The sequence below is a fragment of the Oryctolagus cuniculus genome, chromosome 15 (genome assembly GCF_964237555.1).
Source record: "Oryctolagus cuniculus chromosome 15, mOryCun1.1, whole genome shotgun sequence".
Lineage (NCBI taxonomy): Eukaryota > Metazoa > Chordata > Mammalia > Lagomorpha > Leporidae > Oryctolagus > Oryctolagus cuniculus.
This window is the reverse complement of record NC_091446.1, coordinates 76,429,264-76,446,933: the sequence shown is the minus strand read 5'-3', so window position 1 is coordinate 76,446,933 and position 17,670 is coordinate 76,429,264. Positions and strand designations below refer to the sequence as shown.

Genomic DNA, 17,670 nt, shown 5'->3' with positions numbered 1-17,670 from the left:
GCTTCACACACCCAGCCAGGCCTTAAAAGTCTATCCAATAGTATTAAGCTTAGAAAGCCCTCCCTGCCAGTTCCTAAAAACAGGGCTTTCAGTAACAGCTAACTCAGATAGTCCTGCACCTATTTGGACAGGTCCTCACTGAGGACTTAAAGGGCCTATCTCTTGAGGGGGGTGCACAATAGTCCATAATATAGATGGTTAAATGTAAATGATTTGTTAGTTTGTCTCCTTTCCCAGCCTGAGACTCTAGTCTTGTACATTGGCTTAACTTCCTAGCAAAACTAGCTACTAGATATCCAGAGGAAAGCAACGCATAGCTAGTCCATTAGAGTGTTAATTATTTAACCCTTATCCTCACCCCTGGGGAGAGAAAACCTGCCCCAGAGAGGATATGGGCCATGCAGCAAATTCCTACTTCTGCAAACTTCAGGCACTCCCAGTTTTCTCTATCAGGTTCCTAGATACAGGGAAACAGCACAGTTCCTAAACCAGGCTCTTGACAGGGAGCCAAAGCAGAGCCCCCTCCTTTGGGGAAAAGAGCAAACCACAGCCTTTGCTCAGCTAAAGGATGCTATGACTAAAGTCCCTGTGCTAGGACTGCCAAATCCAGAGAGACCCTCCCAGCTGTACATCACTGGGAGGCAGGGAGTCACCTTAGGAGGGTTAACTCAGGATCTGGGACCTGTTAAGCAACCTGTGGGATACTTTTCTAAAACCTTAGACATGGTTGCACAAGATGGCCTCTCTGCCTAAAGACAATGGCAGCAGCTGCCTTGCTGACAGAGGAGGTATCTAGAATTACAGTGGGACAAGATATCGCCCTTTATACCCCACATCAAATAAATTCTCTATTAGAGCAAAAGGGCTCTCGCTGGCTCACAAATAGTAGAATACTGAAATATCAGGTCCTCCTTCTAAAAAATCCTCAGGTAAAAATAAGGCATTGCTCTACTCTAAACCCAGCTACTTTAATGCCAGTTCCAGGGGAAAGTGGTCCCCTCCACTCCTGTGCTGAGACTATAGACTTGATCTATGCCAGAAGAAGGGACCTAAAAGACAGCCCCCTGACTAACGCAGATGAAGTTTGTTCATAGATGGAAACAGTTTTGTCAGACAGGACCTGCTTCTCAGGGTATGCAAGAGTTACGTGCTCTGCCCCCAGGAACTTTTGCTCAGTTAGCAGAACTGATTGCCTTAAACAGAGCTCTAGATCACACAAGGGATTTGTAAGGCACCTTCACTCTGCATGGAGACCTCAGTCTTCCGGTAAGGTAGAAAGAGCCAACCAGGCTCTATGGAAAACATCAGAAGTATAGAAATGTGTGCTCGGTAAGAGGTTTAGAGGGAAAGAGTGTTGTTGGTAAAAAGGATTAAAAAGGAAAGAGCTTTTTAAATAAGGAAAGGACATGGTTTGTAAGAATCCTGATGGCTAGTTTACTCTAGACTGGAATGGAAATGATGGAATGTTTCAAGTAAGTTGAAGAGGGTGTGTGGAAGTCACAAAAGGTTATGAAAGAAAGAAATATTGGACATGCTAACTGCTGTTCTGGGGGGTGTCTATGCCATGTTCCAGGAAGAATGTTGTCTCTGGGTCAATCAGACTAGACAGGTACAAATCCAAATTCGTACTTTTCCTGGACAAAGCCAAACAGCTCCAGGACCAGGCCAAGCAGGGCTGGGATTTCTGGCCTGACATCTGATCACGGAAATCCTGGCTATTTCCTCTCCTTGGCCCAATAACTTCTGTAATCTTGATGCTTCTCTTTGCACCGTGTGTTTTTAATGCCCTGTTCATTTTGTCTCTAACAGAATAAAAGCTGTTGAACTCCAAATTGTCGTCAGACAAGGCTTCCAGCCCATTCCATTGGACGACCTCTGGACCGAGCAGCACAGTCTTTCCAAGGCCACTGTTGCACACCATAAGACAAATAGCAAGAGGAAATACCCAAACCCCCCCAATGCCCATATGCCAGCTTTGAAGAACAGAAAACGGAACTCCATCCATAATCCCAAAGAAGAATTTTGGGTATTACCTCTTGAGGGGGGAATGTTAGGTAGGAAGTCAGTTATGAGCTTATGTGTGTGTGACATAAAGGCCTAAAGAGAAGACATCTATGTCACACACATGCTGCATCTCAAAGTCATCCTGATGGTGTTTCAGGGGCAGCCAGGTATTCACATCCTGCCCTGCCCCCTTCTACCTGATAACCTGCCAGGTGGAGGTCCCCACCCCTTCTGCCTTACAAATCTTCCACAATCTCCCAGGTGCAGCCCAGTATCTACATCTCAAACACCCTGCTCCCTTCCTCCTGTCTGATAACATTTGCATCCATAAAGTCCTTTGTTTCAGACCTTCCAGAGAAAACTCAGGGAGAAGCTTCTTAACATTTGCAAAACTCAGGGAGAAGTTTCTTAACATTTGCATCCAAAAAGCCCTTTGTTCCAAGAGGAACAGGTGGGGAAGGGAGACCCATCTCCTTAACGCCCCCGCCCCCCCCCCACCTCAACTGGACTGCTGGCTCAGCCCTCTGTCTCTTTGCTGAGTCACCCGCCTGGTGTGGCCAGGTGTAATCTCTCCACTCATCCATGTAACCTCACTACCCCCACCCAGTCCAAGCGACTGGGCACTCTCTCTCAGGTCCTGTATGGGGAGGTGCCCATCCGTCTTTACAGATGTCCCCACCCTAATAAACCTTGCTATTTTACCTCCCACAAATATATATATATATGTGTGTGTGTGTGTGTGTGTGTAAATATATATATATATATATATATATATATATATATATATGCAGGTAACCCAAGGAAGGTAAGAAGAGAAACAGAGAAATTAAATATAGAGGAAACAATACAATCGTTGTTTAGAACTTACTTGAATGCTAAGGCAACAATTGCCTTACATTTTAATAATGCAAATACAACCAATAAATGCAGAGATTGGCAGGGTGGGTTATTTTAAAGACAGAACTAAATATTGTTTGCAAGAAACTCACTTCATAGACCATTTGAAGTCAAAGAATGAAAACATATACCATATAAACATTATTTTTTTAAACTATCAGTGGCCATATGTTATCAGATAAATAAAATTACCAGAGATAGAGGGACATTACATAATGTTAAAAGAACAACCTGGCCAGCGTCGTGGCTCACTTGGCTAATCCTCTGCCTGCGGCGCCAGCACCCCGGGTTCTAGTCCTGGTTGGGGTGCAGGGTACTAGTCCCGGTTGCTCCTCTTCCAGTCCAGCTCTCTGCTGTGGCCCAGGAGGGCAGTGGAAGGATGGCCCAAGTGCTTGGGTCCCTGCATCTGCATGGGGGACTGGAAGAAAGCACCTGGCTCCTGGCTTCGGATCGGTGCAGCGCCGGCCATGGCGGCCATTGGGGGAGTGAACAAAAGGAAGGAAGACCTTTCTGTCTCTCTCTCTCACTGTTTATAACTCTCTCTCTGTCTCTCTCTCTCACTGTCTGACTCTGCCTGTCAAAAAGAAAAAAAAAGCAAAATAAAAAATAAAAAGAACAACCAATCAGGAAGACATAATGATTTGAAATGTAATGTAATGCACCAAATAATAGATCCTCAAAAGACCTGAAACAAAAATAGCTACAGATGAGAAGAGAAATACACAATGCTTCAACTCCAGCCCGGCTTGAACAGCCCCAAGTAATCTGACAGAATTAACAGAAGATCAACACGGATACTGAAAACACTCAAACAGGAATACCTAATTGACAAATACTGACCACTCCCCCAACATTAGTAGAAAGTGTTCACTGGATAGTCACCATGATAGGCCATGTTCCAGACCACAAAAAAAAACTCAAAAAATTTAAAGGAGTGGATACATATAGTCTGTGCTCATAGTGGAATTGGACTAAAAGTAAATAATGAGAGACAAGAGGAAAATCTCAAAAAGTGGAAATTAATAACACACTTTATTTTTTTTAACTTTTATTTAATGAATATAAATTTTCAAAGTACAGTTTATGGATTACAATGGCTTTTCCCCCCCATAATTTCCCTCCCAATCACAACACTCCCCTCTCCCGCTCCCTTTCCCATTCCATTCACATCAAGATTCATTTTTCAATTATCTTTATATACAGAAGATCAATTTAGTATATATTCAGTAAAGATTTAATCAGTTTGCACCCACACAGAACATAAAGTGTAAAATACTGTTTCAGTACTAGTTATAGCATTAATTCACATTGGACAACACACTAAGAACAGAGATCCTACATGAGGAGTAAGTGCACAGTGACTCCTGTTGTTGACTTAACAATTTGACACTCATATTTATGGCGTCAGTAATCTCCCTAGGCTCTAGTCATGAGTTGACAAGGCTATGGAAGCCTTTTGAGTTCATGGACTCTGATCTTATTTAGACAAGGTCATAGTCAAAGTGGAAGTTCTCTCCTCCCTTCAGAGAAAGGTACCTCCTTCTGTGATGGCCCGTTACTTCTACTGGGATCTCACTCGCAGAGATCTTTCATTTAGGTAATCTTTTTTGCCAAAGTGTCTTGGCTTTCCATGCCTAAAATACTCCCATGGGCTCTTAATCCAAACCTGAATGACTTAAGGGCTGATTCTGAGGCCAGAGTGCTGTTTAGGACATCTACCATTCTATGAGTCTGCTGTGTATCCCAATTTCCATGTTGGATTGTTCTCTCCCTTTAAATAGTCCATGAATAAAGCAGGAAGTCTCAAAGGAAAAGCTTTAGAAAATACACAGAACTGAATAAAAATGATCTGTAACCTATCAAAGTATATGCAATGCAGTTAAAACTGTTCTGATAAGAAACTTTAGAGCAGTAAAAGCTCACATGGAAAGAGTAAAACACAAGGCTGGTTTATCAACATATTTAATAAAATTGGTAAACCCTAGGCATAAATAACTAAATCAATAATAAAGAAGAGGCAAATTGCCAATGTCAGAAATGACACAGAAGAAATTATTATGATAATGTAACTACTGAAAAAATAAAAGAGAATAATACAAACAACTTCATGCTCATAAATGTGACAAGTTGAAAAAAATGGATTAATTCCTTAAGACTCACAAACAACAAAAAGTCAACCATGACCAAGTGGATAATCTGAATAGACCATTAACCATGAAAGAAGTGGATCTGTAATTTAGAAGCCCCAAGGGAAAAAAAAATCTCCAAGCCTTATTGATTTCACTGGAAAATTCTATCAAACATTTAAGGAAGTAAAATCAATTTACACAATCTCTTCCAAAGATGGAAGACAAAGGAAAATTTCAATATATTTTATGAGGCCAGCACTGCCCTAAAGCCAAAACCAGAGAAATATATACAGTAAAGTAATACTACATTCCTGTACTCCTCTGAACTTACAAGGGAAACTTCTGGAATCATGTATTGGCAAATACAATACAACAATGCATTAAAAGGTGTTGAAGATGGTGTGGTACTGACTGAGGACAGGCACACTGATTAATGGGCAGACTAGGGAACCTAGAAATAAATAGTCACAAATACATCCAAATGATGGATGATGAAGGTCCAAAGTTAATTCCCTGGAGGATGAGTACTTTTCTTTTCTTTTTTTTTTTTTTTAAGATTTACTTATTTATTTGAAAGTTACACAGAGCGAGGAGAGGCAGAGAGAGAGAGAGGTTTCCCATCAGTTGGTTCACTCCTCAGATGGACGCAATGGCCAGAGCTGTGCTGATCTGAAGCCAGGAGCCAGGAGCTTCTTATGAGTCTCCCATGTGGGTTCAGGGGCCCAAGGACTTTGGCCATCTTCTACTGCTATCCCAGGCCATAGCAGAGAGCTGGACAGGAAGCAGAGCAGCCGAGACTCAAACCAGCGCCCATATGGGATGCCGGCACTTCAGGCCAGGGCACTAACCTTCTGTGCCACAGCACCGGCTCTTATGAGTATTTTTCAAATAAATAACCATGAAGCAATTATATATCCACAGGCAAAAAAAATTCAAACTTTATAGTTTATGAGCTAATTAAATCAAAATGCATTGTAGATTTAAATGTAAAATGTGAATACATAAAACTTTCAGAAAAAGACAAGGCAAAATATTTGGGATGTGTGAATAGGCAGAATTCTGAGACTTCACACAAAAAGCAGAATCTATAAAAGGAAGAACTGAGAAGCTGAACTTCACCCAAATTTAAAACCTGACCTTCTCAAGAATCCTTAACAGAGAGTGAAGACAACGATAGCATGCAATGGAATATTTGCAAACCACAGATCCAATGAAAGACTGCTATCAAGAATAAGAACTTTCAAAACTCATCTGTAAAATGTAAGCAATCCAATTAGAAATATAGGCAAAAAAAATTTGACAGAAATTTCCCTGAAGAAGAAATCCAGATGGCAAATAAGCACATGAAAAATGCTGAACATTATTGGTCATTAGGGAAGTTCAAATTAAAACCATTATAGGATATCCATGCATAATAATTAAAATAAAAATAGTGCTAACACCATATGCTGTTGAGGATGTGAAGAAATGATCTCTTATGAAACTGGAGTATAAGATGATGCAGCTATTCTGGGAAACTGTCAGGTTTTTTTTTTTTTTTTAAGATTTACCTATTTATTTGAAAGGCAGAGTTACAGAGACAGAGGGACACACACACACACACACACACAGAGAGAGAGAGAGAAAGGGAGAGAGGGAGACAGAGACAGAGAGAGAGATGTCTCATCTGCTGATTCACTCCCCAAATGGCTGCAAAAACCAGGGTTGGGCCAGGCCAACACCAGGAATCAGGAGCTTCATTGAGATCGCCCACATGGGTACAGGGGTACAAATACTTGGGCCATCTTTCACTGCCCTCCCAGGCCCATTAGCATGGAGATGGGTAGGAAGTGGAGCAGCTGGGACAGGAACTGGCACCCATATGGGATGCCAGTGCTGCAAGCAAGGGCTTAACCGGCTATACCACAATTCCAGTCCAATATTTGTTTTTTTTTTTTAAACTAAATATGCATATGACTCAGCAATTTCACTCTTGGGCATTTTTCCCAGAAACCTTGTACACAAATATTCTAGGAAATTTTATTTATAATAGTCTGAAACTTCAAAGCATCCTGGTATCCTTCAGTGGGTGAATGGTTGAGGAAACAGTAAAACATCCATTGTATAAAACACTACTCATCAATAAATGGGAGAAACTATTGATGCATGCAACAATTTCAATTCATCTCTAGGAAATTATGCAGAGTAGAAAAAAGTCACAGAAGTACACTACTATATGATTCAATTTATGTAACTTTTCTTAAATGACAAAATTATAGATGTGGAGAATAAAACAGACCACTGTCTCAGCAGGGCAGGGAGACATGAAAGAAGTAGGTGTGGGTATAAGAGAGCAGTATGAGGGCCAGGCATTGTGGTGTAGAGGGTTAAACCGCTGCCTGCAATGCCAAGATCCCTATGGCTACCTGTTCTAGTACTGGCTGCCCCACCTTTGACTCAGCTCCCTGCAAATGCACCTAGGAAAGCAGTAGAAGGTGGTCCAAGTGCTTGGGGCCCTGCACCCATGTGAGAGACCCAGATAAAGCTCCTGGTGTGTGGCTTCTTCCTGGTCCAGCCATGGCCATTTCAGCCATTTAGGAAGTGAACTAGTAGATAGAAGTGCTCTCTCTCTCTCTCCCTCTCTCCCTCTCTAACTCTTTCTCTTTTTCTCTCTGTATGAATCTGCCTTTCAACTATTTTTTTTAAGTGAGAGCAATTTGAGGACCTTTTCAATAACTAGTTTGTGTCTTGACTGTGTTGGTGGCTACCTCCACTTACACATGATGAGTGGAACGAAATGCACACACAGTGACACACATGAATAACACTGGGGAAATGTGGCTCTGTCACAGATTCCTGCACTGTTATTAATGTCAGTATCCCTGTTGTGTTATTGTTCAATAGTACCATAAGATGTTGTCAGAGGGGGAGACTGAGTAGAAGATATACTATGTCCCTCTGCATTATTTATTACAAATACATATGAACTGTGTTAATCTCAAAATAGAAGTTAAATTTAAAAAATAGTATTCTGAAAAGGAAGAAAAATTAGAAGGTCTCAACCTTAGCAAATATTAGAACTTATTATAGGATATTAATCAAAAGACTATTGTGTGGAATTTATACAAAAAATAGAAATGAGCAGAATCAAAAAGGAAAAATCTTGATCAACATTATTTATCACACTAAGGGGAATAAAAATATAAATAACAGTATCTTGATCGATACAAAATAGCCTTTGACTAAATATAATACCCATTCTTACAAATTTAGCAAAGCAGGATTCAAGACAATTTTCTTCTCTCTCTCTCTCTCTCTCTCTCTCTCTCTCTCTCTCTTAAGATTTAGGGAAAGACAAAGAGAAAGGTCTTCCATTTGTTGGTTCACTCCCCAAATGCCCACAACAGTGGGAGCTGGGCTGATCCGAAGCCAGGAGCCAGGAGCTTCTTCTGGATCTCCCACACAGGCACAGGGACCCAAGAATTTGAACCATCTTTCACTGCTTTTCTCAGGCCACGGAAGAGAGCTGGATCAGAAGAGGAGCAGCCGGGACACAAACCAGCACTCATACGGGATGCTAGCGCTACAGGCGGAGGCTTAGCTCACTGCACCACAGGCCCAAGAGAATATGTTTCTTTTTTAAAATATTTATTTTGTTTGTTTCAAAGGCAGAGTTACAAAGATAGGAGAGAGAGACAGAGATTCCATCCACTGGTTCACTCCCCAAATGGCTGCAACTGGCTTGGTTGGGCCAAGCTGAAGCCAGGAGCCTGAAACTCTATCTGGATCTCCTATGATGGTGTCAGGGACCCATCCACTTGGGCCATCTTCCACTGGCTACCAGATGCATTAGTAGGGAGCTGATTGAAACAGAGCATCTTAGACTGGAACATGGTTTATATGGGATGCTGGCATCACAGGCAGTGGCTTAACCCATTGTGCCACAACACTGGCCCCAAATTTTCTTAATCTTAAAAAAGAATAAGTTTGGGCACAAAAGTTTTGAGATTTGTGCATAAGTTTCCATAATACACATTTCTACTTCTGAAAGACCCTTGTATGCACAGATTTCAAAAGTTTTCCCAACAACTTATCTTTTAATCCTATTTTCTGCAAACTTTGAAATACCCTTTTAAGTACAAAATGATCCCTTATCCATGTCCTAAATGGGGCACATGTGTCGCATGAGCTGAGAGAGGAGTTTTGCCATTGCTATGTGTTCATCTGAGTCTGAAACTTCAATCACAAGAGGCCCATGACATAGAAAGGCTAAGCCACAGCCAACTCCCTGGGACAGACCCTTCGCTGACAAAACAGACACACAGAAAACAGCCACCTCACTCCTGCCACTTGCTACTGTCTTCCTGGGTATGGCCGTTGCACCTGCCACAGCTCTCCTGAAATCGGGAGGTTACAAGATGCCCTGGGCCCTTGAGCTGGTAGATGAGCATCTTTACTGGCTGTCCCTGAAGCTACCCAAGCTCCAAGCCTTAGTGTTTCAGCCACCTGAGGGAGGTCAGGACATTGCTGCAGATAGACACATTCTAAAGATAGGCAAGAATGAAGCAAATTTACGCTGGGAGAAAAATAAATAAGAGTGTAAAGCACCAAGACTAAGATTATGCAAAAATTAGTCACCATGGGACAAAATGTGATGTTCAAGCCAGTGGGGCAAAGAGGATGTACTGTGTAAATAAACAGGGTAGCAACTGTCTGGTACACAACATCCAAGCTAAGTCATTGTGTCACAATTATAGGTCGATGGAAGATTTCACTAAAAGATAAAACCATAGGAATAACTGGAAGAAAGCATGGGTAAATACTCTTAGATGTGTATATATATATATAGAAACATGAAAAAAAAAACTAAAGGGATGAGAAACAATCACACAATCAAGTTATGACCAGCTATGCCAAATACTTGCGCAAGAAGAATTAAGAAAAGTAGGATTGTTATTTTGTTTCCAGATGAGAAGAATAACAAAATAGAGGCATGACCTACCATGGTGTTTAGAAAAATTTTTCATTTTTAGTATACACTCTGTTTTTGTTATTCATTTTCAGCTGTTGATGTGTCTTATATGATTTTAATTCTCAAGTTACATGGTTATTAAATCTTTATCACTTAAAAATATTAGATGTCATTAATAAAAACATCTTTAAAAAAACAAAGTAAAGCAGAAATTATAAAAAAGATGTCCTAAAAATGCAAACGTGGAAAAACATTACAAATACTTCAACTAAGTACTGGACCCTATCAAAATTTAAATGCCTTTATGAGAAAATACTGTTCCTAATTCAAGGGCAAATAATGTACAACAACAGACTATTTGACACAACTATCAATTCTATTCTGAAATGAAAGCTATATGCACTGACAAGAAAAATTTCATCCCCAATATCAACATGCAAAGGATGTAGATTACACTATAATTCACAAATGGCCAATGACTGTATTTTTAGGTACAATGTCACAAGCAATGCAACTTCATTAGCTTTTTCTACATACTGCTACAAATTAGCAAACATTTTTAATCTGTCAATCAGTTTTCTGAGCACCAACCGTAATAATTATCTCTGTATACTATAAGTGGATATGAAAATTAATGAGCCTGGTGCATTGTGGCTCAGAGGATAAAGGTGCTGCTTACAACACCTGCATCCCATATCCAAGTGCTGGTTCTAGTCCCAGCTGCTCCACTTCTGATCTCACTACTTGCTAATGCACCTGGGAAAACAGCAGAGTACAGTCCAAGTATGGGGTTCCCTGCCACTCACATGAGAAACCCAGATGGATTTCCAGGCCCCTGGCTTCAGCCTGGCTATTGTGGCCATTTGAGGAGTGAACCAGTGGGTGGAAAATGTCTCTCTCTTTCCCTCTTTTCTATAATCAATTTGAAAATATGTATCAAGTGCATCAACAGAATTATTATCCTTGGTTTGGCAATTCTACTTCTTATAAAATAAAATAAATATAGATGTAATTAAGATTTTATATATTTGGTATTCCATTATGGCACTATTCTGGAGTGATATGCCAAGATATTCATCACATAGGAAGCTAAAATAAAGGACGTTTCCCTGTAAGTTGAGTAATGCACTTCCACTAAAAACTCATCGCTGTAGAGAATAGTTAAAGAAATGAGGAAATACTCCCAATATAGCCTTAAGTGGGAAAGTCTGCATACAAAATGTGTGTTCGATAAATAGCAACTGGATAAATATACAGATCTCTCTGCAGGTACGGTGGGGAGAAGACATAAAATGCACCAGGAATGCATGCAGAATTTATTTCTTGGTTGAGAGATTAGAACTGACGTTTATATTCTTCTTTTCATTTATCTGTATTTTCCAAACATTCGACTGGAAATGAGCATGCCCGGATGAAATGATCCTCAGAATGAAATACTCCATTGCATCTTTGCTTCCTGCCCTCCCTCTGAAGATGTAGCCCTGTTTGTTTTGCTGCTCAGCTCTGTCAAAAGCAGTTCTTGCGCAAGGGTTCCAAATGGCTGACATTTTACTCGGGGAATACGCTGCGAGAATGTTAATCCATGAGGAGACTGAAGTTTATGAGTCCTGTGCAACTCACTGTGCACAGCCAGGGGTCTCTCTGGGAGCAGCTTAATAGAGACACTGCACCCCTCAGGCACTGCCGGTCGCCTGCAGCCACAAGGCGAAGCGTCACTACCAAAGACAGCCTGCCCTGTGCAGGGCAACCTGGCCTCATGGCGTGGAACTTCTGCACCCGCCAGGGTGGGGATGAGTTGTAACACACAGTGGCAGGTCTGGGAGAGCATGTTAATGACGCACTTCCAAAGGCCAGGGAGGACCGGGGTCCTATGGCGTGGCAATCACCGCATGATAAGCAATTAGGACTTGGAGAATAATCCGCAGCCACAAGGCCCACCTGGGGACATGACATCAAGTTGGGCATTTGGTTCCTGTCCAAAACCAACTTTCATGAAGAATCAAAAGCGACAGAGAAGACCGGAGAGGCATCTTCAACTAGCAAAGGAGAATGCAGCTTTCTCGTTGCCCTAGGTAATTTGCTGGAATGGAGAGGCTGAGCCAAGGGCAGCAATAGAATTCAAGAATTCAGCAGGCTGTGGGGCCAATGGGTGGGGACCGTGGTGCCCCAAGGCTGGCTGGCTGCCAGGAAAGTGGAAGAGACTGTGGAAAGTGGGCTAGGGGAGTGAGACACCATCTCGAATTCAGAAAGGATGCTTGGGCTGCTGTGCTACACACACACACATACACACACACACTCACAGGAAGTCTGCCTTCCAGCCCCAGCATGGCCACATGCTCCTAGCACTGCATAATTGCATAATTGGGTCTTTTCAGTCTCTGTGCCTCAGGTTCCCAAAGGGAGTTGTGCAGAAAACCATGGAGATGCTGGGGACGGAGACAACTGTGGCAGGAGCCTCGGGGTTCCCTGCAACCACTACACATGTGCTTCCAGGACTGTTTAGTATATGCAGGTTCTCGTGAGTCCCTGCTTGGCCAAATTTTGTAGAGCTAGAGAAAAGCAGGCACGTCCCGGACTAAATACTTCCTCGGCCTCTCTCAGTACCATCTCGATCCTCCATAAAAAGGAGCAAAAAGCAGCCGTGGTCTCTCCTGCCACACCAGGCTGGCATTCATTCTGGACACGAGACAGAAAGCAAATGCACAGGTGATCTGGGTACTCCTGCTGCCTGTTTCCCCCTCTCTGGCCCCAGGAGACCCACTGTCTTCTGCTGCACCCACAGTCAGGTGGCTGCCTCGCGGGAAATCAAACTCAAGAGGCCTGAAGGCAGCTGGCAATTTTCCCAGGGTTTTACTGAACCGGGGACCTTGTGTTTGGGGAATGGAATGGGTCTCCCAAGCTGGTGTCATTAGGGCAGAAAAGGGTCATACAAACATGTTTCCTCAGGACTGTTAATGGAGTCTCAATCCAGGCAAGTCTGCTTGGGCATTAAAGGACAACTGTTCTTCTGCGGATCATCCCAATAGCAAAACAGTCGTGAAAATAAAATCCCACCAGGCTGAGGCTCCCCGGATCCCTCAGCCCTCAGTTTTCATGAGCCGTAGGCACCTGTTTCCAGGTGTGGAAGGCCTGGGGGCTCTGGCCCAGCACAGGGCTTGGTGATCCCAGCTGTGCCTGTCAGGGCTGCATGAAGTGGGCTTTTGCACTTGGTGTGGGGAGAAGTTCAAGCCCAAGGCCCTGTAAAGCAGAAGGCTTGGTTCTAGGGCCTACCTGAGTGTCTCTGCTCTGGCAGTCTGGGGTTGAGAGGTTTAGTGAGGGCCCTGTGGGTTCCAAGTGCTGCCCAGGGTCATCACGCTGACTCACAGACCCCTCCATTCCATAAGCAGCTCACGGCACCTGCATCTTCCATCTGAGGAAGGTTCAGAGAGGAGTGTGGCTGCAGAATCTCAGAAGAGGCAGGCCCAGCAGCGACACAAAGGCCCCTGAGCCAATGAGACAGCACACATCTAACGGACTTTTATACACAGTGGGCGCACAGTAGCTCCTGCTCCACTCTCCTGTCCAGCACCAAACAGCTGCTGAGACTCCTCCCTCTTTGAGGACTCCACTACCACAGATCTGTCCCAGCTCATGTCGCGTGTGAAGGACGTTTGCATGGGCAACCTCACAGGACCCTCCTCTGGGGATTGCTGTCTGCTCAAAGGGAGTGGAAAGTCCTGGAGCGCTCATCACACTTCTGAGAACATGAGTGTCCCAGAGGAAGGCGCACACCCTTGGCAGGATGGATGCCGGAGAACGCCTTCGAGAGCCAGAAGTGACTCTGCTGCAAATCCTGCCCTGGTGGCAGGCTTGTGCCGGGCAGCTCCAAGTACAACCCTGAGACCACTACCACTGTTCCTGGAGCTCCCCAGCAAGCCAGCGACACTGACCTTTGGTTTTGCCATCTGGCACTCCCTCCACAAGAACGCATTTCCTGGATGCAATCATTTAATTAGCATTTGCCCAGCACCCTGCATCGAAAGACGATCACACACGCCTTTCCGCCCATGAGAGGGCTGAGTAACCCACAACTTCCCGGTGCCACTTCATCTAAAATGTCTGGGTGACTCACCCTCCCCGAGGGCCCCTCCAGGGCACTTACTTTGAGAAAATATCCATTTGTTCCCCAAGCGAGATGATTCCTCTTTACATGAATTTTAAAGAAACTCCTTGGTGTTCGTTTGGTTGCATTTCCCATGGTTCTTGTTCAGTTTCTGCACGGGATCTGCATCATCTCTGTGCAGCACTCTTGACCCTGGCCCGCAGGGCAGCACTCAGCAGTCGGAACATGGGGCCTTCGAGCAGCTCTGCATCAGGGGCCACTTCACAGGGGGCTCCTCCATAGCTGATCTCGGCACTGCCTTTTTGTACTCAGCACTCTAACCCTACCCCCAGATCTGCCACTCATCCTCAGCTGCTATCTCTTACAGGAGCATCCTTTAAGTCACACCAATTTCCCAGCATCCTCCACCAGGAACCCCAGCTCAGCCCCACCTTGAAAGCCTGTCCCATGCCTGTGATGCTCCCCCAGCCCCATCCGAATCCCCTCCCTTGCTTGATCCTGAACCACACCCCCTACCCAGTTCTCGATGCATCCTGGGCCTGAATCACAAACATTGGCTATGGCAAATCCCATGCCCTGCTTCCCAGATAACTTCTCCTTCACAGCCATAAGCTGACAGGCACACAGATAACAAGCGGGATATGCAGTTATTAAGGGCAGATTTTAAAATGACAAAAGAAGACATTTAAAATAAAACCCTCTTGAAAATCAGCTTCCATTGCAACTCAATCACACACAGACCTCCTGCTCAGAAGCTCCTCAAACTGGAGATTCTGGCTCCTATTGGCTTCGGGGGTTTTGAGGACTGTTGCCTTGGCAACAAGGAAGGCCCAGACACCTGAGACAGGAAGTGGAGGCCACTGCAGCTGCCCTTCTCAGGCACCTGGAGTGGGCAGTCTGGGGCTAGGCAAGGGGCTTGGGTGTCAGAAATGAGGCAAAGGAAACTCCCCCACCCCACCCCACCCCAGCCAACATCCATGGGAACCTTGCAGTTAAAGCCGAGCTTCATGAAGCAGGTGGGCAGCAGGGAAGGAGCCAGTGGGCAAGGCCTGATTGTCCCTAACCCTGGAGGAACACTCAGGGATGCAGGCAGTGCCCATGTACCGTGGCGGATGGGAATGGTCACTTCAGCAGGGTGCTGCACTCTGCAAGCTCCTTACTCTCCTCAGTGGTGGACAGAACTCCTCTCTGCACTGGCTTCCCTTGACCAGGTGGGAGTCCCATTGCAAGCTGATTTCTCTTGCAGTCATGACTCTGTCCAATGCTGACACCCATCTGCAGCCCACAGCCCGAGCTGCAAGCTTTGGGCATCCCTAGAAGGCATCACAGGCCAACCCAGACTTCCACTAACAGAGTAGGACCCCTGGCCCTCCAGGATGTTACTGGGTAGTCATCAACCCCCACGATGATGCCACCCGTGCAGTGCTGAGTTCTGAAATGTCATTGACCCTTGTGTGTCAGCATTTGTACCACAGCCAATTACTGAACCTCCTAGCACTTACACGATCAACCTACAACTCTGTCTTCCGGTACATGATGAGCTGGGTGTTCCCCACCTGCCCCATCACACAGGGGCCTGGTGATTCCAGCCCCTCCCTTGGGAGCCAGTCCCCTGCCTCTGACATCACCGATGAGCCTTGCACACTCTTTTTGCTCTACAGCTCTCACCAGCTCCATACACTCCTCCTTTGGCCCTGGTCCTCCAGGAGCAAACCAAGGAAGTCTCCCAACTGGACTCTCAATACCCAATGTCACTTAACCCTTGCCTGCTCCTCCACTGCCCCTGGCCAAGCCAGGAGGCCAGGCTATGGGGCTCTTGATGAGCATCTCCAGTCCCTGCTGGGAGCTCATTGCTTTCAAGCTTACATCTCCCAGGTATTGCCATTAGTGAAGATATCATCCTCCCAAGGGTGTAGAAATGTGTGTGTGTGTATGTGTGTGTGTGAGAGAGAGAGAGACAGAGAGACAAAGAGAGCATGAGTGTGGGACTACATGACCCTGTGCCTGCACGTGTGTCAACCAGTGAATGTTTTCATTCTTTCCTGAGAAGCTGGAATCCCTGTGGGCCATTTAGACCATGAACACTCTGTCTCTAGCCCTGACACACATATGGTCCTCCTGCATCCAAGCCAGCTGCATTGGCCAGGCCCTGGGGTGGCAGCCACAGCTCCCACCTGTACAGAACTATGGGTCCACAATGGCTTGCCGTGAGAGTGACCAGCCCATCTGATGTCAATGTTTGGATGATTATCCCAGCCCCTTGCTTGCCATGTGGACCTGCTGGTCCCCGATCTTACTGACTTTGGCATTACAGTCCTCCCCTCTGGGATGTGGGGGAGGGTCCCCACTCTGAGTTAAAAGGCCACTTAATGATATTGTTGATACTGAACAAACTGTCCTTCAGCTCCAAGAGGAAAAACAAGAGGCAACATTTCACACTGCCCAGTCTGCCACCTGCATCAGCATCCAGTTAGAGCCGGGCCTCACCTGAGTTACTCAGCGAGCCCATTCCTCACTTCCTCATGGCTCCAGCACTCCCACCTCCCACCCTCCTTGCTGTCCAGTGTTCCATCTGTGGCCCTGTCTCATCCTTGGATCTGGAGGAAGCTCTTGCTGTAACCTCCGTCTCCTGCTTCAGCCATGATTCATACTCACTATCCACTCTGTGCTGATTCCACCACACTGGGGAATCACACTGCCCCTTCCAGCTTCCAGGCGGCCCTACTGGTTCAGGGAGCAGGGCCTAGTTGCTACCAGGGGCCCTTGCTGTACTCAGAGAGTGCATGAGCAATGCTGTTTATTTAGAAATATCTCTGCTTCCTCTCCAGGATGCCCCATAACGCCAGCCTCAATACCATGAGTGGCAGAGGGGATTTCTGTTCCAGCTCCTACTTGCTGGGGACGCAGGGCCCACACAGCTGTCACTGTCTCCGATGGTACTGCAGTAGGAAGATTGGGAGGCAGGGAGCCTCTAGCTTACCTTGCGCATGTCTTTGCCAAATGTCTCACTATAGGTCGTGCCCAGGATTTCAAACTGGACGTAGGGATTCGAGCTGTCCTCGCGAAACTCCATCACCCCTGTGAGTCCAGTGATGTGGCCCTGCAGGAGACAAGGACAGATCACTGAAGGGTGGGCAGTCTCAAAGGTTAGGAAGCACAAAGAATGCAGCCACCAAGACAGGGCCTGGAGGAGGGCAGCCTGTAACAAGAACAGAGTTTTTTGCAGACCTGGGCCATGGAACAGAATCAGTACTTCCCAGGCCACCTGCTTGCAGGGGACATCCCCAAAGACTCGTCTTCATGTTGTTCACGTTGTCATATGTGAGAAGACCCCGCTATGAGCCAAGCACTGTGCAGGACTGACAGCTTGAGTCCTGACTTTCCTGAGTGTTAATACTTTCTTGCAACCTGATCCATGGACTCCATTTTGCAAGAGGAAGTCACAGGGCAACAAGAACCCACAGGTCAGGACCTTGGGGGTGAGGACCAAGAGCCCACAGGTCAGAAGCATGAGTGTGGGAAGGGAAAGCCCAGCTCTAGACCACCAGGCATTGCCACCTGGGCCACGTTGGCCAAGTCATTGTCCA

At 45.3% G+C, this 17,670-nt stretch overlaps 1 protein-coding gene across 1 annotated transcript in view; it reads right to left on the bottom strand.

Annotated features, from left to right (window-relative positions):
* The window catches only part of LOC100350278 (glutamate receptor ionotropic, delta-1), a 328,379-nt gene that overhangs the window by 248,848 nt on the left and 61,861 nt on the right, over nt 1-17,670 (bottom strand). The window contains exon 4 of the mRNA XM_070057980.1: nt 17,064-17,183. Coding sequence (XP_069914081.1) covers nt 17,064-17,183 — 120 coding nt within the window. The remainder of the gene's footprint in view (nt 1-17,063; nt 17,184-17,670) is intronic.